Raw genomic sequence first — 26393 nt, forward strand, 5'->3', positions numbered from 1 at the left:
TTTTGCTCCCGCAGATTGGCAGCAATAGTGATGGTGCACTGACAATGACCAAACCATCAGAAGAGCCGTGTTTGAACAGTGTATCACTTAAACTCGAGCTAATTTAAAATGTTTGAGTTTGAACTCGTCAATCAAGCTTTTAAAACTTGAACTCAAAGCTCAAATTTTGACAAATTGAGTTCAATTGGATTTAAGTAATATGAAGTGATACTTTATACACTTTTAAATAAAAAAAAAAAAAAAAAGATAGATGCTTTACATAGCAGTAAATATAAGAATACAAGTTAAGATGTATTGTTATACTTGAACAAGTATTGAGTTCGATTATTCTTAATGAACTTTTGAATCTCACATATAGAGTTTGAACTTCTCAAACTATTCGATCTGCTTGAAATCGAGCTTAAATTTTGACCAAAAACTCGCGAATAGTTAGATTAAACTTGGCTACGTAGGTGCATTTGTGCTGGCGATTTGGTTTATTGTGACAATAATTGAGACCCAAGAAGGAGGAGATAAAGTGATTTGACTTGAACGATCATCTTAGAGTATTTCCTACACTACCTTGACACGCTTTTGTTTAGGGTGCAAAACCTATTGACATTCTGTCATTAAAAACTGGTACGTTGTTTATTGATACGTAGAAGGAAGTGGATGATAAAGCCTGAAGCATTCCCTTTGCGCAAAACTATACGGTCAACAAATTTGTATACTAAAGCTGAGATGTAATTGTATTTTGTGTGTGATTTTATTCCCTACACGGGAACAACTGCACTTGCATAATACTAACTGATAGTTTTAACAATAAATGCCCATCGAAAAAAATCGTGTGCAAACCAAATCCTCTTAGGTGATTTGGCCACAAAGCAATAAACAAATATGTAATTCTGACAATAGGTTAAGAATTCAAACCCTTTTAAAATGGTAGTGGGACTCTTTAATTTAGAAGTTAGTTTCTGTCCCTACCTCCTATAGTCCACTTGAGTATTCTCTTAATATAAAATAGCTTAACGATAAGAGTAGGAATAGAGTTAGATATTAGCGATTGAAATGAAAAAAAGGTGTAACACGACTACCCAATTAATTGATATCCCTCACAAGAAGAAAATTCAGCTTCCACAGGCCTTGTAGGACAATTCATAGGTAAATATTATTTGAACCATAGATTATTAATGAAATTTAGTAGAGTGCTCGTATGAATTCAAGAACATTATTCTTCAAGCATTAGACTTCCGGTGTGCAAAGATTACAAAATAAGTGAATATAAGGCGATATAAGGCAAGGAACAATATTCCTTAATTTGAATATAACATTAGATAGTATACATGTTCTTCCTCTTTCATATTTTAGAAAGGGAAACAACCAAATTGTTGATGGACGAGTCCTTGATCTTTCCATGATATTGTGAGATTTTGGCGGAGAATTTGCTGAACAAATTGTTGATAATAGCATCCCCAAAATGAGCTTGAATAAGGGGTTCATAAATAGCTCTCAAGTTCCTAGAAGACCTTCTAGGCACTGAAAATGTTCTATATCAAAACGCTTGCTTCCCGAGATGCTTCCAAGATACTATGAAACTTGAAAAAACACCTGGAATTCAGATATCAAGATTCAAGATTAGACCTATTTGTAGCGTAAGTTTTCACAAACTCTGGCGTAAATGGTCACCGAGAAACCAAAATTGACCACAAATGCACAATTCCATAGGGTTAGCAATTTCGGGAATGGGGCAGCTACAATTAGCAATAGGTGCGGCTGTTTTACTTTTTTAATGATTTAGTGTACACTTACATAATTTTGATGTATTTCATGATTTGATGTACATTTATGTAACTTTTTATTGTGCTAGTAATAGTTCACGTACTTTGCATGTAATTATATTAACCTAAATATAAACATAACATCTCTTATATATAAACTTTTTTTTTGTGAAATTTGATTGTTTACATGATAATAGAATATTTTCTATTTTCTATTTCTTTAATCAATTATTGTTACAAAGACTATGTAAATACGAACTCTTTGATCCATTGATTTTTGAATTTATTTTGAGCTTTTTGGTAATTTATGGATTCAACAATTCTTAATATGGTTATGTTGTGTACTCACAATATTTTTACCATTAAATCATAATAATATTTTTTAATTTTGTACAAAAGATGTTGTTAAACCGGAAATGCATGTATACATGTCAAGCGTGAGCCTAGTAAATAAAATTTGTAATTATTAGCAAAGTAAGGACTAAAATTGTAAAATCAATTTCTGGAAGTGTATCAGAGTAAATAAATTGGCTTGTTAGATTTTGTCATTCTAATTATTTTCACCAAACTCATCCCTTCTTTTACCCTTGGAAAGTTCATTTACCAGCCAGAATCTAGATCCGCCTTTTTTTCACTTAAAAATAAAACCCATAGTTAAGTTTCTAATGAAATCAACAAATTTAAAAAATGAAAAAAATTTGTATCAATATTTTGAATGCTATTTGCCATAACATTTTGAATGTTATTTTTCCTTGGTAAGACAAACAAAATGGAATTGTACAATTAGAATGAATTAATTATTTAAGAATAAAATATATGAGCTATGCTTATGCCCAACCTCGCATGAACATTTAATTACTCTGCTTTATATCTTTTAGCTCAACTTTTCAATTTTTTCTTTTGTGAATTTGAATTGAATAATGTGAGGTGCATTATTGAATTTGGATTGTTTACATTTTTTTTCTAAGTATTATTGAGTTTAGTAAAGAATGTAAATGATTTATACTGCTTAATTATCTTAGACTGTGTAATTTAATTGCCAATGGACATTCAATTGATAGAAATAATTGGATCCTTTTACGTGTTCTTTCTTTCAATATTTCTTCACACTAATAAAAAGCCCATAATTATACATCTGTCTTGTGATATTCATAGCAAGATTCTCCAAATGAGTATGGACTCTTTTCTTCTTATATATTTCTCTTTTGCTTCAAGAGCATCTATTTTTTTGATACAAATATTTTTTACAATCTTAAATTATAGCTAATGCAATCGGTCACACTATTTCGAATAAGAAATTATTTTGGCTAAGAAACTTTAACACACATAAGGATTGGAGATGAAGTGTAAGGGTCACTAAATAGTTTTAATATGGAGTTTTTCATTTTAATTACCCTTTTTATTGAGATTTAGTTATTTGGAATGTTTCATATTTTTAATTACTACTACAATTATAATGCAATAATTCTAATTGAAAGATAGAGATAATATGGGCACAACAAAACTAAGATCAAAAAGTGCATGCAACTTACAATGCCAAGACTTTTTAATATAGTAAAAAATAGATGATATAAAATACATCAAAGTTGTGTGAATGTACATCAAATCATTAAAAAAAAAAAAAAGTAAAACAACCGCACTAACCGCACCTATTGCTAACCATAGCTACCCCAAACCCTGCAATTTCATAGTGACATCTTAAATTGAAGCGGATCACTAAGCAATACAGACTGGAAGATATGCACCTAATGCAACGCATATCAACTATTAGCAATGTAACAAGGAGAAAATTGGATTCTTTGCTTATTATAGATGCTATAATGCTCCAAACACTCAAAAGCTTCGTGATAGATAGGTCAGTGTGTTTTTTACAGGTTTCAAGTAATGTGGTTGCATTAGGTGCCAAATCCCTCTTCCCCCACTATATCTATGTGACCTTTTGTTTCACAAAATAAAAGAGTTATACGAATTTAGAGTTGAGTAGCAGCAATAAATTGCATAATTATACCTCCAACTGCTAGAAGTTACTGAATTGGTCCCTTGTGGGCTCATTGAAATGTCAATCCATGGCTATTCAACAACTTTGTGGAATGACCCATTGAGACAAAAATGCCCAGACGACATCGTTCCAAACGAAGGTAGAAATCATTTTTAACATTCCAACTAGTTTCGCAATACTTACCAAAAAAAAAAAATCAGCAAATTAAAAAGGATAATTTCAGAAACCTGACAATTTCACTCAGTGCCCTCAAACTTTAAAAAATCTCATTTGGCTCTCTTGTTTTAAGCGTTTTGTAACATTTGAAATCCATTTCAAAATATAATATTAAAAAACTCATTTTGAGAGAGAGAGAGAGAGTACAATTTCATTCCAAATTTGTCCTTTCTTGCGATTTTTTAATTGTCATAACACACCAAATTTGTTGCTTATCTTTTGTAAATTGATTGATGTAGTTCTTTAATGAAAATCTAAGAGTTGGTAACAAGATCAAAAAAACTCTTTAATAATTTTTGTATCATTTGTTCGGACAAAAAATGTTAAATTACTTAAAATTATGAGTCATTTACACTACTCTTAAAAATAACTTGCAATAATTCATAACCAGGAGAATACCTTTTGCACTAACTTAAAAATAATACAAACAATTATATATATAAATTTTAGCATGTTGTATCTTTTTAGTTGTCAAACCATCGATTTGGACGTCTAAATTAAAAAAATAAAAAAAATGTGTAAATGATTTATATATTAGCTCAAAACACATATATTTGAAGTAGAGAAAACGTCATTTGCATTTGGATTGCGATTTTCTTAAAAAAATTTCGTTACTTGTTTCTCTTTGTCCATGATACTAATTGATAAATGCTTCACATTTTTCCAGTCTCAGCTCTGTTAGCTTGGAGTTCTGCTTTCAACTATAAAGTACTACTCTTTGGAATTGTCAGAGCACTACTCTTTCTATTTTTTTTTCAGCAATATTATAAGTAACTAGTTTTGTACCCGTTCGTTGAACGGGAATCATTGAAAAATAATAAACTTTAGTCAATTTATAAAAATATCGATATAAAATACATATTTAATGTATAATCTATTATAACTTGTCTTAAATATAATACTATGTGCGCATTGTAATGTAAAGTATTCTTATAATATAAATTTGAATATCTAATTCAGTGAATAATAATTTAAAAATAGAAAAAATAACATTCAACAATACCATAACATTCAAAAACTTGAAAATAAATAAAAAGTGCAGTAAATAGTATCAAATAATATTCTAATATTCAGAAACTTGTTTTTGTTTTTTTTCTGTTTGAACATTCTCCTCGATTTGTCCGTGCAAATCAGCATTTATTGATTTTCTATTATTAATGCATGATAGCAAAGTAGGATAACTAAGTATAAAAAAAATAAATGATTTATCGCATTCAAGTTTGTGTATAACAATACGTAAAGATTATATTTAAGTAAATGGCCAGAGTCTTTTAATTAAATAATGAATTTGCAGATATATCTAATAGAGATATTTATATCGCATTACTTTCTAGTACCTTTTGTTTTTTGTTGTTTTTTCTGAAGGCAAATTAACAAACATCGTAGTATATGATCACCAAAATCAATTAACAAACATGTTAGAAAAAATCCTACAAAAATAACGATGAAAGCACTTGTTTAAATTCTATGTATTCATACAAAACAAATAGAAAATAAAACAAAAAAAATAAAATTCAAGATATGTTACTAAGCTCTTACAATTGAAGATCAACATGCCTTTTTAATATATATATATATATATATATATATTGAAAGAAGATGTACCTGATAATCAAGAGAAGTGGAAACCCAAAATCGATACTTTAATATGCCAACCGTTTGCACTGGAAATACCTAACCATGAATTTGATGCTTGAAATCAATATATTATAGGCTATATGTAGTGTAGGCATAGGAAATAAAAATTGATAAGAATACAAAGAGATATTGATAAGAACATTAAAAGTATGTTTATCTTAATTTAAGTTGCTTAAAGTACGTAACTTTGGGTAGGAAATAAGAATCGTATAATATTAAGAATTCTTATAGGAAATAAAACCATAATCATCCAAATAACTTTGGGTAGGAAATAAGACCTTATGTGACCCGTACTATGCACGTATATAAACCTGTATGTAATAAATTTACAAATGCATTATCAAGATAGGTTTTACCGACTTTAAAAGACCACCTCCACTATATCGAGTCCTTTAAGTGCATGAACTCCTATGATGTGGGTCCACACACGAAATACTTCCCACCATCTAGGCAGAGATGCATTGTGATTAAGGAATTATTAGCAAAAATATATTAAAAAAAAGGACGGACGGAGGACACTATAGACGGAGGCCTTTCTCTTGGATTGGAGGACACTACGGACGGAGGGTCGGGTAGGGGCCTTCGGGGTGCAAAAACTTCAACAAATATCTAATGTTTTATCTCATCTTTCTTTAGCTATGATAATGAGATTTTATTTCTTTGGTTGATGACGCTCCATTTTTTTTTATGGACTTTTCCAGAATTTTTCAATCAGATAAAGTGCCATTTCTCTTTGTACATCAATTATACATGGGGACTGTGAGTCTTGTAAAAATTTTCTTGGGCTAACTTTCTTTAATTTTCATGTCTAGATTGTTTGTATGTTGTTCTATATATAGGTATATTATCTTAAAATAAAAAGGATCTATGATGAAGCTGTTAAAAAAAAAAAGAATAGGATACTATAAAAAAATATATTATCATTTATTCCTATATATCTAATAGAGGAGATTTATGTCTCTTTTATTTATATCGCATTACTTTCCAGTTCCTTTTTTGGGTAGGAAATAAGAATCATATAATATTAAGAATTTTTATAGGAAATAAGAATTGATATATATCCAATCAAAAAAGGAGCAAGCCACGTAGGAAACTACTTGCCGTCTCGTTAAGCCACGTAGAAAAGAGAAAATATGAAGGGATAAGTATGAGGATACGACTTTATTATATATATATATATATATGATTGGTCCGCGCAGCGGACTGAAGTGGTCGATGTGTGAATGCAAGGCCTTGCTTGGATTGCTTGTTTCAGTCGGAAAATATTGTCGTTTTCCGTGATCACATTTCTCTATCACCTTTTTCCTTCATATATATCAAATCGCTATAGTAATTTTTCCATGAAAAATGATAGAAAATGCAATCCAAACATAACCTAAGATTATGCTGATCTTTACGGGTCCCACATGTTGTATGTTTTATATTGTACTAGTAGTATTCCAAATGGGTTTTAGAACGTTCTCAAAATAAATCGATCAATTTGATTGGGATCAAAACGTGTGGGGTAAGGTTTTTTTTTTTTTTTTTTACATAATTATTCAGATAAAACCAACCCAGGCAGACCCAATTATCTTTGTAACTTACAAAAAACTTTGATCAACTTTCAAATATATTATACACTCTTGACATTTAAAAAAAGGGATAATTTCGCAAGCCTTCCCTGAGGTTTTTAAAAATTACAGAGAGCTCTCTCTAGGTTTTAAAAATTACATATACCTCCCCTATTTTTATTTTTTAGTAATGATATAGGTTCAACAATATGGATTTTCTCACAAAATTTCTAAATTGCCCTTTAAACTAAGAAAAATATAGTATACTCAATTATTTTCTTCAACACTTTGTACAAATCAATAAACCTAGTTTTTAGCAATCATTCAAGTATAAGTTTTAAAACTAAATAGCAGTCCAAAAGATCCCAAATTACATGTATAGTATCAATACTTGCTACCTAAAAAAAACACACACATATACCCCATTGACAACCAATTTTATATCCCAGAATTAAATATCAATGCTCAAATACCTTTTCAATACAAATTAATCTCACTTAGAACTGCTATTACAACCCTTCTATGGCCTTAAAAATATTAATATCTCAAATATATAAAATAAATTCTACGTCCACAATAAAATCATAACAAAAAATTTCTAATCAAATGAAAGAAATCCTTATGTAATTATTGACATTTTATAAAAAAAATTTTAACAATAAACAAAATATGATAAATTCAACATCTTTAATTCTTTTTCCTAATTTCAATCATCAATTTCATTATTTATTTTTCTATCACTACAACTCTCTTCATTTCCTTCTAATTTGACATATAATCTACTCCTTCTGTTGATTTTAAAATTTCAATTTGCTAATATCCACAAAATTGAAGATAATAAAAAGAAGTTATATTAACTAAAAAAGAGATGAGTGAAAATAGACAAGAGACAGAAAAATAATTTTTTTTTGAGTTTTGTAAATTTATTGCCTTAAATTTAAAATTTTCAACCAAGTAGAGGGCATTATAGGTATTTTACTATACCAAGGGAGGTAAGTGTAATTTTTTAAACCTGAGAGGAACCGAGTGAAATTGTGACAGGTGCCGAACCTGTGCAATAATAATAAATAAATCCTAACTACCACCTGAAACAGTCAGTAATCAATTCCAGTACTGGAGCAGGGACTTTAGGTGTGCAATGGGTTACTTGATTCACCCTGTTCCCGAAGAGTTTGCTTAATCCGATATACCTGAATTAATTATTTAACTGAATTTCCTAACTAGTAGACAGTGGTAAGCAGGGTCGTCTCCTCAGGGACTGGAGAGATATTTGTTTCTTTTCAAATCAAGATTAATGGGGGGTTTTGGTATCAAAAACCAACTGAACAAATTAAATGCAGAAAATAATTAATTAAAAGAAATAACTAAGAGAAACTCTAGTCAAGGGTATACTTCAGAAATGGTTCATGCACTGATCATTGATGCAAAAATAATCCCAACATTTATTAATAGATTGGTTATAGTTGTCATGCACGCGATAAACAACCAACCCTTTCTTAATTTATCGATAGCTAAGGTACGACCGTTAGCTATTTCCCTAACCCAAAAACAATCCTAGGTACGACCGTAGAATTTAATTTCTGGTTTGCATGAAGCCTTAGAAAGACCCAATTCTAACTAACAAACACGCTACGAGGGTTTGTTTAAGTTAGATCATATATTCCCCTGATATAAACCCAATTACACCAGTCGCTACTGAGATAGAGATAACGAACAATTACGGATTCAATTACCCCTATTTAGCAAAATAACCTATATGAATAATTAATTATTGCGCACTAACCAATCATACACAAGGCTATGACAATTAAAAGCAGGAAACATATGAATACCAATAAATGGAGGAAACAATTAAAATAAATTCGATCTCACAGTAATTGTTGAACCAAGTCTTCAGTTGTCCCCTTGACTAGAATTGAGAGGTTAGTCCTCCATTAATGGAGAACAACCATGCGAAAAAGCCAAGAAAAGCAAACTAAAACTATGCTAAAAACCTAAACTAAAACTATTGATTGATAAACCTCTCGTACGTTTCTCCCTTTTTGAAGCCAAAAGGAAGTCTAATGCTATCTCTAGTGGTCCCCACACCAAATTCAAAGTCTTGTACGTTTCTTTTCCTAGAGTCCAAATGACTCATGCTTCTTATCCGTGGTCCCCGCACATGTGGACAAAACCTCCAAAGTACTTGTTGTTCCAAGTCTCTCTACGTTGCTTTCTTTGAAAAGCCCAAATGACTAAATGCTTTGCACTAGCTTGTGGTCCCCACCAATTCAAGGACCCAAAGGTTGAAGTCCTTAGAAGTCTGCATTTTTCCATACAAGTCCCTCCTTTTTGGTAATTTTCTGCTTCAATCCCTGAAATTGGGTCCAATACCAAATATAAGTAAATATTAATAATTAAAACAATATTTGGCAAGAATAAAAGGGGAAATTAACAATAAAATACCCAACAATTTACACCCTATCAATTCCCCCCACACCTGAATCATGCTTGCCCTCAAGCATGGGAACAGCAATTGAACACCAAAATTTGACAATGGCTACTGCTCCAACTACCGTATTGCCAAGATGCCCAAGAAAAATAAATATCAAGTATCACAGGTCAATATCCAAGAAAAATCAACCCGGTTAGCCTCTGAACCACCAACTTCTCCAATTTAAAGCAAACTAATCTAAGAAAAAGGAATGGTTGCTCACATTTATCAGCAAATGGTCCAACTATTAACCAAAATCTCGACATTAAGATCACAAACCGGCAAGCTGATTTATTCACATACTAACACAATCTTTACTTCACTTCTTTTTTTTTTTTTTTTTTGTTTTTTGTTTTTTGAATAGCAAAAGACTTAGTCTATAGCCCTTAGAGCTTTTTGACGCGAACTCCAACATTTGACAGATGGAGGAGCCCGATTACTCAGCTCTAATTGCTACGGGACCACGCACTCATAGCAACTACTACCTTTTGACGCGAAAATCAACACTTTAGGTGAAGATTCCCGGTTACTCAGTAGTAATCACTAGCGGAGTACAGTCAACTCTTATTTATAACCATATAGCACAATAACTAAAAATAACACAAAAATAACAGCAGCCAACCTCAAATTTCCAAACATGGAGAACTAAAATTAATAATTGGACCAATTCACAAGAAAAATGCCAACAATCATTCCCTATGCCTAGAAAAGTTAACTAAAAATTAGAAAAGTCAAGCAATTATTGATATTCACCAAAAAGATGTTCCTGAATTCAACCACATCAACTCGATACCTTTTATTAATAAACTTGGCAACATCAGAATCAGAGACAACAATCCAACATCAAAACTTGGTATTCATATGAAGACTGACCATTAGAAAAAAGAAAAGAAAAGAAAATAAACGAAAGATGGACAAAAACAAACAAAAAAAAATAAAGATAAACAAAAAACTCTAGAAACTAAAAACAAAATTACTAGCACCACAATGATTCCCCCCCACACCTAATTCACACATTGCCCTCAATGTGATAATGTAAAAGTAGAAGGAAGGAGAGGGGCAACGGTACTTCCCTGAAGTCATCAAAACAGGGGCAGTTCAGGTGGAAATTGTGGATCAAGACTTGCATGGTGACGTCAATATGGGTCATCCGAGTCTCTAGTCTCTCAACTCGCGTCTGGAGCTGGTGCCATTCGTGGCTTTACCATGAACTCTAAATATCACTCTAAACAACAAGAGACTACCATTGCCAACAAATAATGGAAGCCAAAAATTCAAAGCAATAACAATTTTTAAAGCCATCCCAATGAACAAAATGCACAATTCAATCTCCCATAGATTAAACCAGACCCCAACACTTATAGCAAATGCAATCAATAAGTACTCATGGACCCCATGTAGTCAAATTCAGAATTAAGGCCGTCCAAAGTGCAACAACTGCTCCAAATACCCCAAGCAAGTCAATTAAAGGCAACCGACTTCAATAAGCAAATGCAAACGGCACATTCATATCCCAATTCAACGAATAAATGCAGGAAAGTAGCCACAATACTAGAGCACAGCTCCCAATAATGCAACAGAACAGCAACTCGAACAAACTAGGAACTGTGCTAATGTCTTACTAAATCAACAACTTTCAGCAATTAGACACAATCGGACACAATATCGCGACAACTATCGCCAATTGGACAGTTGATTGCACACTCAATCCAACCAAAAGTTCTAGCAACAGCCGTTCAGAATTGAAGCAACAAATTAATCCCAAGAACTCGAATTTTCAAACAAGCAAGCATCTCCAAATATAAGCAACAACTATAGTGAGAAGACCCCACCAGTACCACTGGTGGGCACACAAGGAAGAATTAAATCAAATATGATCGATCGATAGCAGGAGCACCCAAATTCAATCAACAACAAGTAATTCAGACAAACAAAAGCAAAAGAGAAACACAAAAAGGGGCCAGATATCGATCAAACAAAAGCCATTGCCCACCATGAATAAAGAATACACTAAAAAGCAACAGGTACTGGTAAACCACAGAGGGAAGAAGGGACCGGACACCGTTGTTGGCAGCGAGACCGAGCGCTTGGGGCAGCACGGCAGCGTTTAGGGCAGGCCGTGGAAGGAAGGAAAAGTCACGCGATGGAGCAAGAGCCTGCTGCAGAGGTTGGAGCAAGCTGGGAGGTCGCGGCGCGCAGCTGGTCAGCTAAGGAGGAGATGGGCGGCGCTCGACTGTCGCGTGGCTGCGACTTCTGGCTGGAGCTACTGGCGGCGCGCGAGCTTTGTGGATGGACGCGAGAGGATCTGGGGTGGTCGAGCGCAGGTGGAGTGAGGTGGAGCTCGAGTGGGTAGCCGCTGGTGGATGGCGGCTAGTCAGCAGTTGCCGCGGGCTGGAGATGGCGATAGAAGCTGCTGGAGTGGAGGCGAGCTGGCGGTGCGCTGGTCTCGGTCGCGCGATGCTGCCGCGCGGGAGGAAGAGGAGTGCGGCAGCGATGGCAACTGGCCAGTGGCGCTCTGGGCCGCGGCTTGGGCCTGGCGAGCTTGTGGCGGCGAGGAAGTTGGAGCTGATGTGGTGGTGGAGATCGATGATTTGGGTGGGATGGCCGGCGGCCGAAAGAAGAAAAGAAGGAAAAGGGAAATAGGGAAGAAGAAAGAAAGAAAAGAAGAAGAAAGAATTTTCTTTTTTTTTTCTTTTTTTTTTTTGGAATAATTTTTTGTTCTAAATTGAATTGAGATTGGAAAATTCGATTTTTGAATACCAAAACTGAAAATGAAAAAGGAAATTACTTTTATAAAATTTTTTTTTTTCAAAGAACCTCTAGCTTAGGCGTGGGCACGTCTAACTGCTATAGAGTCCGCAGATCCTGAACGAAAATTTCTTTCCCTCAGGCGTGACCACCTGGCGTGGGCAGGTCTAACTGCTATAGAGTCCGCAGAACCTGCACAAAAATTTCTTCCCCTCAGGCATGACCACCTGGCGAGGGCACGTCTAACTGTTAGCTTCCTGCCACAAAAGCAACAAATCACTAAATGCAACTAACACTTAACAAAAATTCCAAAAAGCATAAGAAAACTAAAATAAAGAGTCTTGGGTTGCCTCCCAAGCAGCGCCTTTCTTTAATTTCTTTGGCTAGACATTGCCATATTTATTCACGGAGGATAAAATCTTGTGGCTCGTTTCAGTGCTTTATCCTCTATATAATCCTGATAGCCCTCGTAAATAGAGTAATTCTTGAGCACACGAGCTACGGGCTTCCATGGACTAGTAAATGGCGCCAAACAAGTCAACGATAATTTGCATTCTCCACTCTCTCCTCCATCACACGCCTTTATCGGTTCAAGATATTTGACCATCGTAGCTCTTAACTTATTCCTGTCATGAAACTCAAAATCGTCTGGTATGATAAAATCAATCTCACTAACAGGAATTAAAGAATATGAGTCAGGAAAATATTGATCAAGAAATGGAGGAGATGTCACCGCATTTGGAGATTGTTCACTGGATTCATTCACTTGAACCATTTGATGTTGGGGTCTCATGTCTTGCACTTTAACTTCCTTTTCAACTGCATTTTTAGATCCTTCTTCTTGAGATTCTCGCAGCACCATGTCATTCGTCAGGATAATTGCACTCCCATCTTCCTCATGGTCGATAATAGTTTGTGAGGGCAATTCTTCACTTTGAGAAACCAATCGATTTATTCTGGATGTCAATAGACATAGTTGATCTGCTAGATAATTCATTGCATCCTTCATCATCTCATTCCTCATTTGTGTCTCCTGTTGGAATTGGTATGTATTAGTAGTTATTGGTTCAACTATCTCTTCAAGAGATATACCTGACATAGATGACGATTCTTGAGACTCATACTGCTGAAAATTCATTGGCCCTGTTGTATAATTATAATTGGAGTTATCCCACCCTCCTTGATCATACCCGTATGGAGTAGGGTTATACCACGTTTGAGACCAGGGTGAAAAATCTCCATAATTATTGAGTGGGACACTCAGATTATCTTGATATTCGGGGCACATACTGGTTGAATGATCCCTGGCATAACAAATTTTACAGGTTGCAGTAGCCATTCTTTTTCTAATAGAGTTTACTGCCTCTGCATGTGCAAACTTAGAAAAAAAAACTAGTCTCATCGCCTTCCCCGGAAACAAAATTTCACCAAAATACGGAGTGTTAGAAGCCATAAACTATATAAAAAAAAATAAGAGAAAAATAAATAATAAAAAAAATGAACTCAAAAAGAAACAAATTAATCTGGCACCAGTCCCCGGCAACGGCGCCAAAAATTGACAGGTGCCGAACCTGTGCAATAATAATAAATAAATCCTAACTACCACCTGAAACAGTCAGTAATCAATTCCAGTACTGGAGCAGGGACTCTAGGTGTGCAATGGGTTACTTGATTCACCCTGTTCCCGAAGAGTTTGCTTAATCCGATATACCTGAATTAATTATTTAACTGAATTTCCTAACTAGTAGACAGTGGTAAGCAGGGTCGTCTCCTCAGGGACTGGAGAGATATTTGTTTCTTTTCAAATCAAGATTAATGGGGGGTTTTGGTATCAAAAACCAACTGAACAAATTAAATGCAGAAAATAATTAATTAAAAGAAATAACTAAGAGAAACTCTAGTCAAGGGTATACTTCAGAAATGGTTCATGCACTGATCATTGATGCAAAAATAATCCCAACATTTATTAATAGATTGGTTATAGTTGTCATGCACGCGATAAACAACCAACCCTTCCTTAATTTATCGATAGCTAAGGTACGACCGTTAGCTATTTCCCTAACCCAAAAACAATCCTAGGTACGACCGTAGAATTTAATTTCTGGTTTGCATGAAGCCTTAGAAAGACCCAATCCTAACTAACAAACACGCTACGAGGGTTTGTTTAAGTTAGATCATATATTCCCCTGATATAAACCCAATTACACCAGTCGCTACTGAGATAGAGATAACGAACAATTACGGATTCAATTACCCCTATTTAGCAAAATAGCCTATATGAATAATTAATTATTACGCACTAACCAATCATACACAAGGCTATGACAATTAAAAGCAGGAAACATATGAATACCAATAAATGGAGGAAACAATTAAAATAAATTCGATTTCACAGTAATTGTTGAACCAAGTCTTCAGTTGTCCCCTTGACTAGAATTGAGAGGTTAGTCCTCCATTAATGGAGAACAACCATGCGAAAAAGCCAAGAAAAGCAAACTAAAACTATGCTAAAAACCTAAACTAAAACTATTGATTGATAAACCTCTCGTACGTTTCTCCCTTTTTGAAGCCAAAAGGAAGTCTAATGCTATCTCTAGTGGTCCCCACACCAAATTCAAAGTCTTGTACGTTTCTTTTCCTAGAGTCCAAATGACTCATGCTTCTTATCCGTGGTCCCCGCACATGTGGACAAAACCTCCAAAGTACTTGTTGTTCCAAGTCTCCCTACGTTGCTTTCTTTGAAAAGCCCAAATGACTAAATGCTTTGCACTAGCTTGTGGTCCCCACCAATTCAAGGACCCAAAGGTTGAAGTCCTTAGAAGTCTGCATTTTTTCATACAAGTCCCTCCTTTTTGGTAATTTTCTGCTTCAATCCCTGAAATTGGGTCCAATACCAAATATAAGTAAATATTAATAATTAAAACAATATTTGGCAAGGATAAAAGGGGAAATTAACAATAAAATACCCAACAATTTACACCCTATCAAATTGTCAAAAACCTCAAGGGAGGTTTCTGAAATTATCCATAAAAACATAACATGAGCAATGGAAAGAGGGAGTAGAAGTTTTAATAATTCAATGATTATTATCTATTTCAAAAAATAAAAGTTCAATTAATTTGAGATCACGAGCTTGATTATTGAGACGCTAAGGAGACTATAACTGTGCGTCTCTATTTTGAACCAAGATGCGAAATAGCTAACCTTAAAAGAAGAGGTGTGTTTCTGTTTAGTGATGATAAAATAAATTCAAGTGGGCAAAGTGCACCTTATCCCTAATTACATTGGAGATTAGTGCTAACTGACCCTTTGCTTTATTTCAATTTGATTGCGAGGAGACAAAAGCAATTTCTTATCACTCTTGGATGGATATTATGAACGTGTTTAGATGGTAGATTATTTGAAATAATTTTTTAAAAAAGAGTACGATGGTATTCTTTTAAATATATATAACATAAAAAATAATATATTATTTGTAACGTGTGTGAGATCTATTAGTGCCCGCGCAAACATTCAATCAGAGAATCAGAGAATCAGAGAACATGAAGGCCCCAGCAACAAAGGCATTTCAAGTGAAAATGCCAACAAGCCACAGCCCTCAAAAGTGGTTTGGAGAAATTTCAAGCTTTTGGGTCCCACATATTTTGTCACAATCTTGTGATTATCATTCAAAAACGCATGGCCACCTGAAAAACGAAGGGAGTATTTTAATTGAGTCAAGTCCATATTACTTGCCATTTGTTAATTGGTGTGTATTTATATCATTAGCTGTTAGTAATTGTTCTTTTGTACAAAATTTTCCCTCTAGTGATTAATCCTTTTTGTTCATTATAAAAATTCAATAGGACTATTTTGCACTATTGAGTTTGTGGGGGGAAATAATCAGTGATGATTTTGCAGTAATCTATTATGAAAGTAAAAAAACCTTTCAAAAGTTTTTAATGTTGAAAAGAACTACGTGTTTTAATTTTAAAATAACAAAATGCAATACAAGGTACCAAAATTCTATGGAGAAATCATCATTATATTTAAGTATACATGCAAAACTGGTGGAAATTAAAATAATACTCCCTCGGCTTCAAATTATTTGTCTCATTTCAGGATTCAAATTTTTTAAAGAATAGTAAGTAATTTGACGGTGATTTTAGTGGATTTGTTTTCAAAATTATCCTCGAAAATTCAAAATTTTAAACTTGGATTTAGTGCCAAATATTGATTAATGTGAAAATAACATTGAAAAAAGAAAGAGATTAAAAGTAAATTTGAGTTTAATAAAATAATAAATATTTTAAGACATTTTAAAATAAAAAAGTAAATCGGGAAGGAGTGAAAAAAATAAAACGAATAAGAGAGAAACTACAAGACGATGAGTTAGACGTTAAGCCAATTTGCTCTCTTACTGCATTGTGATAAGGAGGAATCAGAGAGCCAATAAGAAATGTGACCGAAGAGTCAAGTTGCAGGCTGGCTCACACATGCAATTGTCGGCAACTTCCTTTGATAACAGGACAGCTTTTATGTGTCTTTAGAGTGGCGCTGTGGTCCATTGTGTCTTTAGAGTCTAAAGCTGTGTCTTTAGAGTGTGCAGTGGAGCCCGGCATATTGCAAAGGCGGACAATTTTCAAAGTCGACTTGCAAATTTCATTCCCTATGATAGCTGCTGAAGTTGAACCTTTCATTCCACTTCAAATTATTTGTTTCATTTCAAGATTAAATTTTTTTTAAAATATTAAATAACTTGACGGTGATGTTAGTGAATTTGTTTCTAAAATTATCTTCAAAAATTCAAAATTTTAAACTTGAATTTAGTGCCAAATATTGATTAATGTGGAAATAGCATTGAAAAAAGGTGATTAAAAGTAAATTTGAGTTTAATAAAATAATAAATATTTTAAGACATTTTAAAATAAAAAAGTAAATCGGGAAGGAGTAAAAAAAAAATAAAACGAATAAAAGAGAAACTACAAGATGATGAGTTAGACGATAATTAAGCCAGTAAGAAGCAGATGACGAGTTAGACCTGCTTTATTCCACCCACTGTTTTAGCTGCAAGTTGCAGGTTGGCCATATGCTGCAGATGCGACAATTTGTCGGCAAGAAGGTGTGGCTACGAATTGTCGGCAACTTTCAGGAAGTCAGGGTAAAGCGGTAAAAGAAAAGTTCGTTGGTGACGTCTTTGGAGTGTAGCTTTGCAGAGTGAAGCCGGGGGGCAAATTGCAAAAAGTGGAAAATTTTGGAAGTGCAAAAAGTTGTGTGGAAAAATTTTCATTCCCGCAAGTTTTAGCCTCCACAGATTTTGCTGCCCTTAGTTGCCAAAGTTGAACCATATCCTTCCTTGTCTCATCGCAGAAAGCATCCCCCCATCACCGTTGCAGAACACTTTCATCCTAATTCCAATCCCAAGCGAGAAAAAATGGCTGATGCTGCTGTTAGTGCTACCATTCAGGTTGCGTTGCAGGCGGTTGTTTCCCTTGCCGCTGATCATGTTAATCTGGCTCGTGAATTCCCAGAGGAGCTGAAGAAACTCAACGATTCTGCTGAAATGATCGGAGGCTTCTTGGCTGGTGCCGACGAGCAAATGCATAGCCCAGTGGTGCAAATTTGGCTCGAGCAGCTGGAAGAAGAGGTTTTCAAAGCCGACAATGTGCTGGACGAGCTCAACTATGAAAATCTTCGTCGGAAGGTGAAGTATCAAAATCAACTCACGAAAAAGAAGGTATTCTTCTGCTTTTCATTCTTTAATAAAATTGGTTTTCGTTGGAGGTTGGGTTCAATGATCAGGGAGATCAACATGAACCTTCAAAGGATCCATCGGGATGCAGAAGGTTTGGGACTGGCCTACAAGCACCAAGTTGAAGAAGCATTCCCTACTATAGCACCTGGAGCCACAACAAGCCGACAGACCGACTCTACCATTGATCGAAGAGATGTCCTTGGAAGAGATAAGGATGAATCAGAAATAGTTAAGAAGTTGTTGGCCGAATCTGAAAGTGATCGTATTTCAGTTATTTCCATAACTGGCCCGCCAGGATTAGGCAAAACAACTCTAGCTAAAGCCGTTTTCAACACTCCACAATTTGACAATCATTTTAACAAAAAAATTTGGGTTTGTGTGGCTGAAGAAGTAGATAAAATCGAGAAGGTCTTCCAAATGATTCTAGAATCGTCAACAGGAAAAAAGGCTGAAGTGGATAATAGGCAAGTAATAGTTCAAGGAATTGAAAATGAACTTAAGGAAAAAAGATATTTGCTTGTTCTCGACGATTTGTGGAATGATCAAGAAGGATTGTTGGATGACTTTTTCACCACATTGAAGGCACTCAAACCGAAGAAAGGGAGCTGGTGTCTGGTTACCACTCGTCTGCAAGAAGTGGCAATTGTTCTGTCTAGACATCCGCAGATCAATTTTACTCGCCATGAGCTGGGAAAGCTATGCGATAATGATTGCTGGTCCATCATTAATAAATGGGTAAATGTAGGGGAAGAAGTACCAAAAGACAAAAAGGAGCGAGTTTTAAGAAGATGTGATGGTCTACCTCTGGCAGCAAAGTTAATTGGAGGATTGTTATCTAAAAAGAGAAAAGAGGAGTGGCTATCTATTTTGGAGGAGAGCCTCTTGAATCAAGGTCAGGGTGGGATCGAGCAAATGGTTAAGGTGAGTTTTGATCATCTGTCACCTGCACCGGTTAAGAAATGCTTCGCATATTGCTCAATTTTTGATCAAGATACTGAATTGGAACAAGATCGACTAGTTGAGCTTTGGATGGCTGAAGGCTTTCTTCAACCGGATTCCCAAAATCAAACGATGGAGGGAATGGGATATGAGTATTTCAGAATTTTGCTGCAAACTTCCTTATTGGAAGAAGTAAGAGATTGGAGGAGAACAAGGTATAAAATGCATGATCTTGTGCATGATTTTGCAAAATCAATTTTGAATCGTAACAGCAGCAATCAGGACCGTTACCTTGCGGCATCTGAAAGAATGGTAGAAAACATGAACGAAAAAAAATCAGCATCACTTCGCACATTATTTCTGGAGGGTGGCATAGCTGATGAAATGTTATCAAAGTTCAAATACTTGCACGTCCTAAAATTGTTTGGAGCAGATGCCAAAAAGCTGCCGAAATCCGTTGGCAAACTAATACATTTACACTTACTTGACATTTCACGTTCTTGTATTACAACTTTGCCAGAATCTCTTTGCAAACTTTACTGTTTGCAAACACTGAGAATTGGCAAGCTTGAAGAAGGTTTTCCAAAGGAGATGAGCAATTTGATTAGCATGAGACATCTTCACTATTTTCATGATGATACAAGACGCAAAATCCAAATGCCATCCGGGATTGGACGATGGACTTGTCTTCAAACATTAGAGTTCTTTAATATAGGTCGTCAAGAGGAAGGTCGTGGTATCCAAGAGCTTGGAACCTTGGAAGATCTTAAAGGCTCCTTGGAGATCAGAAATCTTGAATTAGTAAATGGCAAAGATGATGCTGAACTGGCAAACCTATCTAAAAAGCCAAATCTGCATCGGTTGGTATTTGAGTGGGGCAATAGGGATCGGGAAAGTAATAAATGCGATGAAAATGTGTTGGAAGGCCTCCAACCTCACCCAAATTTAAAAGAGTTACAAATTTTGAAGTTCATGGGTGATCAGTTTCCACAATGGTTCATGAATTTGACATTGCCATCACTGGTGGAGTTGCAGGTGAAGGATTGCACAAGATGCAGAAAACTCCCAGCACTTGGACAGCTGCCATTCCTCAAGAGCCTCTATTTGACTGGATTGGAAAACATAAGAAGCATTGGGCTTTCATTCTACAGTACAAGTGCTGAGGAGGACGGCAGATCAGGAGGTTCAGACACATTCTTTCCAGCCCTTAAAAAACTCTCTCTTAAAAGCATGCAAAACTTGGAAGAGTGGAAGGACGCACGCGAAATGAGGTCAACCGCAGGTGAAGTACATGTGATGGATGCATTTCCCGTGCTTGAAAAGTTGTCTATTAGTGATTGCCCCCAACTGACCACCATTCCAACTCCAAGTCGTTTCCCAAGTCTTGATGTATTGCAAATAACAAGGAATTGCCACGTTTTGCTGGCAGAAAAGGTTTTGACCAATATAGCCAATCTCTCGTCCCTTAAATTAAGTGGTGGTCTTGGTCAACGCATCGAGTCTCTAAAATTAGTGAGACGACCAGAGAGCAGCTTGAGTATTGATGGCTGTAACAGTCTACCCACTGACATGCTTGAGCGACTCTGTCTTTTTCCAACTCTTCAGCGTGTAGAATTGAGGGATGCCGCTAATGTAACAACATTAAGAGGAATGAGTTGCGCCGCTTGTCTTGAGAGATTGGAAGTCGGTCATTGTGAGAATTTACGGGAGTTGCCAGAAGATCTCTATCAATTTCAAGCTTTAGAGGACTTGAGCATACGGGTTTGCCCAAGAATTGATTCATTTGGATATCCAAATCCTAAAATTCATTTGGACAGAAAAGCCTCCTCAAGTCTCTTGAGCGACTTACTGTCGAAGGGTGCCATGCATTAACAAGGTTACCAGTGGAGATGTTCGAGTCGTGTACGTCCCTCCGAGAGCTGAATTTGTCCAATTGCCGCAGTCTGGTCTCCTTTCCCCTTGATTTGCGACGGACCCCTTCTCTCGAGAGCTTCTCGTTATGGTGGTGTCCCAACTTGATTGCTGAGATGCCTAGTGGATTTGGCTATCTTACCAGCTTAGGGAAAGTGCTGATTGGTCCCTTCTCAGATGACTCAATAATCGAATTTGATTGGGCTGGATTAGCATCTTCATCATCACTGCAACACGTGTCTTTGTATGGAATGCATGACACGAAATCTCTGCCACATCAGCTTCAAGACTCGACTACCATCACATCACTATCTCTACTTTACTTTGGAGCAATCGAAGCCTTACCAGATTGGCTTGGGAACCTTGCGTCTCTTGATGAGCTAATCCTATTCAATTGCCCAAAGCTTGAATATTTACCCTCCGTAGATGCCATGGAACGCCTCAAATTAAGACGTCTGAAAATTTGGTGGTGTCCTCTATTAGAACGAAGATGCACTCCTCGAAGCGGCTCCGAGTGGCCCAAGATCTCTAATATTCCGGAGCGTGAAATTGATGTGGTAAGATCTCATCTCAAAATTTTAATTAATTCCTTCTCATTATTGGATCATCTTATTCTACCCCGTATTTGTCCCTCACTCTCTTTCTCCATAAATATCTATTCCTCTACTTCTTCTGGCAAAAGATTACTCTCTCTTTCATGTCATTAACAAAGTAGAGTTACGAGCAAATTGAAAGATAACAAAATTGTGGATTTCATCTGCTTTTCTGAACCATCCGAAGGATGAACTTGGTAAACATTCAGCTTCAATGGGGTATGTTATTATTTTTTTTGTCACTGATATTTCCAAACAACATTAAAACCAATGAAATAGCAATTTGGGGAGAACATTACAATTTTTGTTTTTACCGCTGGCATTTAATAGATGGATATGTTCTTAATATTCACTGTTATCTCTCTGTAAGACTCTGCATTATGATTGCCATTAAATTAGGCTGCTGCTAAAACTATAAATTCTTATCATCTTTTAAAATTTTTAAAATTCAGATACTATAACTAGCTACTTTTCTATTTTGTGAATTGGATTTTCTTATCATCAGGCTGTGGTTTCCAATCATTTTTGAAGAAAGATGAGGAGGTATGTGGTTTGGAAATTTCTCCACCCAACTTACTAGAAGTACAAGGGAATTGGTCCAAGTTTGCAAGTATGTTTGAGACATGGAATTGTGCCTAAATGCAGGTTGGTATCTGCACTAGTAAGTGTTCTTTATGGCTTAATCAATGGAATATAACTTGATTTTTGCTCTTTAGGATTTTGAGTGATAAATTGTTGCACGAGTTACCAGACCCAACCTTTCTATGGCTCATATTTCTGCTTAATGTCATAACTGAAGCAGAACTGTGATGTAATATTGTTATTTTTTTTCCAGAATTTGTTTAGGAAGCAGAGTACATGTTTTTTGGACAAAGAACACCAACGTTCCCGTGTTGTTCTTATGAGAATGTCAGGAGGGAGGAGTTATTTTCACTTATCTGTCAGGTTTTGAAGATGGAAGGTAGTTATCTGTGATTTTTCCCACTAGAATGCCATATATTGCTCAGAATGTGGAAATGAAGGTAAAAAATGTTGACTGCATGTCTATTGGCCTGTTTCAATGGCTTTTCGTTTTTGTTTTTTTTTTTATCTATTTTCTGGAAGTATTTAACAAAATAAATCAAATGTTGAACCTTTTCTCATTGTAGCATGCTGAAAACAGAGTGGCTTGTGCCAGGCTTGTAGAAAGCAGTATGGATTGAGAAGAATTAGAGAAGAGCATGGTAGCTGGTACTGGAGAGTTATCAAGGTACAAGACTTGCTTGAAGAAAACTGGACGTGCTAATACTTTAGTTTCAGAGGTGACAAGATTTGATGGAAAGAAGTTAGACATTGTAGACAGCATTGGTGATCGTTTGGATGACATAAACGAAGCATGCGATTGCAGTGTCAGTCGTTCATTTGGATGGAAATAGTTCAAAGTTTTGGTGCTGCAATTGCAGCGGCAAGAATTTCTACATCCTCGTTCAAAGGTTCCCGCCAGATCTTGCAAGGCCTTTGTAAATTGGACAATAGGTTATACCTTTCCACTCAAGAACAACAGAGACTCATTATACAACTGTGCTGACAGTTAGTCATTCCAGGTACCAGGCTCAATGTTGAATTTGTTTTAGTAAAATAACGTACCCTAAGTACCTTCTTGGTTCTTAACTTAATTATTTTGACATGTCTACTTCAAGATAAATAGTCACAATCCAAAAAATTGCAGTTTGAATGATCAATAAACAGGTTTTGTTATTGTAGCATTCTATCTGTTATGTTTTAGCCAAGAAAGACTAGCAAATCTAAAAATAATTTATAATTATTAAGAAACCACTTGGAATATGTAACATTTCAGAAGACTAATGAAGGTGGGAGATCAATGATAAATGTTTCACGTGAAGTTCTCCAACATGGTTTCACCTAATTAGAGGTACTCTACCATAAAGTATCTGCTTGTTAGGTTAAATGAGCATGTTTCAGCATGCCCATTCAATGGAAGTTGATAAATTACTCTTAAGAATTCAAGGAAGAAGGAAACAACTTCCCAACACTGAAAAGCTATTGACATCCATTACCCATTTCTTTCTGAAAACGGTTATCCTTTTCTGATTTTTGTTTGGCCCAAAGATTTTAGTCGGTCAGGAGAAATCAGTCAAGCTAAAAGAAGTTAATAAGAGAATTTATGAATGCTAGTACATGAATATAAATTTTGCATTTTTGTTCTTCAGATTAGTTTGCCAAACTCTAGTTTAGAACGTCATTTTAGAAAGAGACGAAAGATTATCATCTTACTCTTCCTTTAACATTTAGTTAAACATTTAGCTTTGATAATCACTTTCTTTTCAGAAAGAATCACAAGGACAATTTATGCAAATTCGATTGACTTTTGCTACCATTACTTCCTTCTGGGTTTGTTAATGCTCTGTTTTTTAGCCTTTCATTTTTGGTTATCTAGTAGATTGGTGATTTTTCCATCGTACTTGCATAAGGACTTGCTCATGATAAAATATTTATAGAAATATCTATTTTAGCATTTTAGACAAATGTCTCATGGGCTATGTTGGCACATGTACAAAGCAGTGATTTCCAAGCAAAAATGTATGGATGGTGATGTGGTAGACAATTGTTCTCTTAAGGAGTGAAGATCAATCTTCTAGGAAGCAATAGGTGACAGAGTAGATGAAGAGGTATGTAGTCTCAATGAATTAAATTTGAAGGCCTACAATGTTTCTGTTGCTGTTGCCTTAACTTCAAATGAATCACATACAAAAGCTATGCTCTGAATTTAGTATGCGTTTTTTTATGGCTGAATCGATGTAATTCTGCTTAATATTTGCTCTTTAGAAATTTTTGTAATACATTCTTCATAAGTTTTGATGGTTCAACGTGGCTAACATGGTGGTGTTTTTTTCCTGAATCTATTTAGGAAGCAGACATCATCTCGTTGGAAAAAGAACAACATGGTTCCCTGTCGTTTTTGTGAGAATGTCAAAAGGAAGAAATTACTGTCACTCGGCAGGCAAGTTTCGCAGATGAAGATGGTCATCAATTATAGTTATTTTGCTCATTAATTTGCACTAGCATTGATGGAGGCTTCTCAAACATCATGTAGAAAAACTGAAAGTGTTATGGTTCTGTAGTGCTCGGAATGCAGAAATGAAGGTAATGATTTGGCTAAACTTTTTGTTAGCCTGTTTCGATTTTTTTTTTTCTTTATCTATCTTCTGGAAATGTAATTTGGTTAAGAAGAAGAGAAGATTTGATGATGGAAGCTAGATGTTGAAGATAGCAGTAACAGTCATTGGGAAAGCAAAAGCAAAGCATGTAGTGGGATGGCAGAAATTCAAAGATTATGTGCTGCAAGAATATGTATTCACATGCAAGGGTTTCTAAGCCCTCGTTCAAAGGTTCAAGGAAGCACTGCCGCTAGATCATGCAATGTCTTTCACAATTGGACAATGGACTATACATTTCCACCCAAAAATAAGAGAGATTCATGATGCGCTTCTGCTAACAGTTGATTATTCCAGGTGTTGAATTTGTCAAGGTAAACTAACATACATTTACCATAACACCTTGTTGGGTTTTAACTTATTTTTTTTATTTGAATAGTAGAATGTTAGAAATTTTTAACTTAAATAAGCAATAAACAAGTGCTTTTCAAGAATTTTTCAATCTTGCATGCACAGTCTGTCAATCTCTATCATATGCCAAGCATGTTCATGTTTTGCTTTTGAAGTCAATTTAGTTCTCTAATCAGTATAGTGCTTGTGATAATCTGGTCCACAAGCCAATTTAGTCCTTGGATGTTTAATTGCATCTCTAGTTCTTGTACATCAATACTCTTTTGCTCCGGTTCGTGTATTGCTCAGGTCCACACCTTGCAAATTGTATCTGTTGACGTCATCGTCATTTGACCAAATCTAGTTCGCTTTATCTAGTTCATCAGTACTATACTGTTATTTGTCCACTCCTTTGTGTATATTTTTGGTTATTTGTCATCTCCAATGGCTCAAGATGATGTTTCTCAACCTATTTATATTTTCTCCGTGATCGTAAACTTTGGAAATATATCACTGGTGATATCACTATCCTTGTTGCTGTTGAAGGAGAATCTTCTAAAAAATTTAACACTCGTTTCAAAGAATGGGACAGTGATAATCATAAAATTATCACTTGACTTACCAATACCTCTGTGCCTGCCATTAATCGCCTTTTTCAGCGATTTGATATTGCAAAGGTAGTTTGGGACTTCTTAACTGATCGTTACACTGCTATCGATCTCTCTCGATAGTACCAACTTTTCCTTCGATTGCAAGCCATGAAACAACAGTTTGGTCAATCTGTTTAGGATATCTACTTCGACATGGTCTGTTTTTGGGATGAGATTGCTGAATCAGAACCCTGCTGGAACTACCCCAATAAAGCAAAAAAATTCTATACCTACCGTGATTCTCATTGCGTTATTTTGTTTCTTATGGCCTTACTTGACGAGTTTGACTCCACTCGGACTGCTATTCTCAATAGAAAGCCATTGCCTTCCTTTATGCTGTTCTTAAGAACTTGATATGTGAAGAGATTCGAAGGCATATCAAGTCCAACATGGTATGTCTTAAGAACTTGAACCCAGAATTTGAAAAGTAGTGATAATTACAAGTCTAATTTTAAAAAATAAAAAATATATATATTAAAAATTAAAATAGTAGAAATTATTGAAAGTTATTGAAATTTAACTTGGTAGGAGATGTATTTTTGGATGAGAGGAGGAGAAACGATGTTTCCTTTTAGCTATGACTGATTAGGTTAATAACTCAAGGATCCCATACTCGTAGTTTTCTAGCACACTGGCAACC

At 35.3% G+C, this 26393-nt stretch overlaps 1 protein-coding gene across 14 annotated transcripts; it reads left to right on the forward strand.

Annotated features, from left to right (window-relative positions):
- The first annotated feature begins 17378 nt into the window (after positions 1-17378).
- On the forward strand, positions 17379-25207 carry LOC113743773 (putative disease resistance protein RGA3). 14 transcript variants are annotated; one of them, XM_072061105.1, is made up of 8 exons: positions 17379-21522; positions 22064-22203; positions 22394-22580; positions 22707-23141; positions 24121-24227; positions 24467-24559; positions 24653-24702; positions 24787-25207. In XM_072061105.1, the coding sequence occupies exon 1, from the start codon at positions 17795-17797 to the stop codon at positions 20924-20926; it is 3132 nt and encodes a 1043-aa protein (XP_071917206.1). In that variant the 5' UTR covers positions 17379-17794; the 3' UTR covers positions 20927-21522; positions 22064-22203; positions 22394-22580; positions 22707-23141; positions 24121-24227; positions 24467-24559; positions 24653-24702; positions 24787-25207. The 14 variants fall into 14 exon arrangements, with proteins under 14 accessions (XP_071917206.1, XP_071914080.1, XP_071916610.1 ...); XM_072057979.1 differs by having other exon boundaries at positions 24467-24702; XM_072060509.1 differs by having other exon boundaries at positions 24653-25207.
- The last annotated feature ends 1186 nt before the right edge of the window (positions 25208-26393 follow it).

The sequence above is a fragment of the Coffea arabica genome, chromosome 1c (genome assembly GCF_036785885.1).
Source record: "Coffea arabica cultivar ET-39 chromosome 1c, Coffea Arabica ET-39 HiFi, whole genome shotgun sequence".
NCBI lineage: Eukaryota > Viridiplantae > Streptophyta > Magnoliopsida > Gentianales > Rubiaceae > Coffea > Coffea arabica.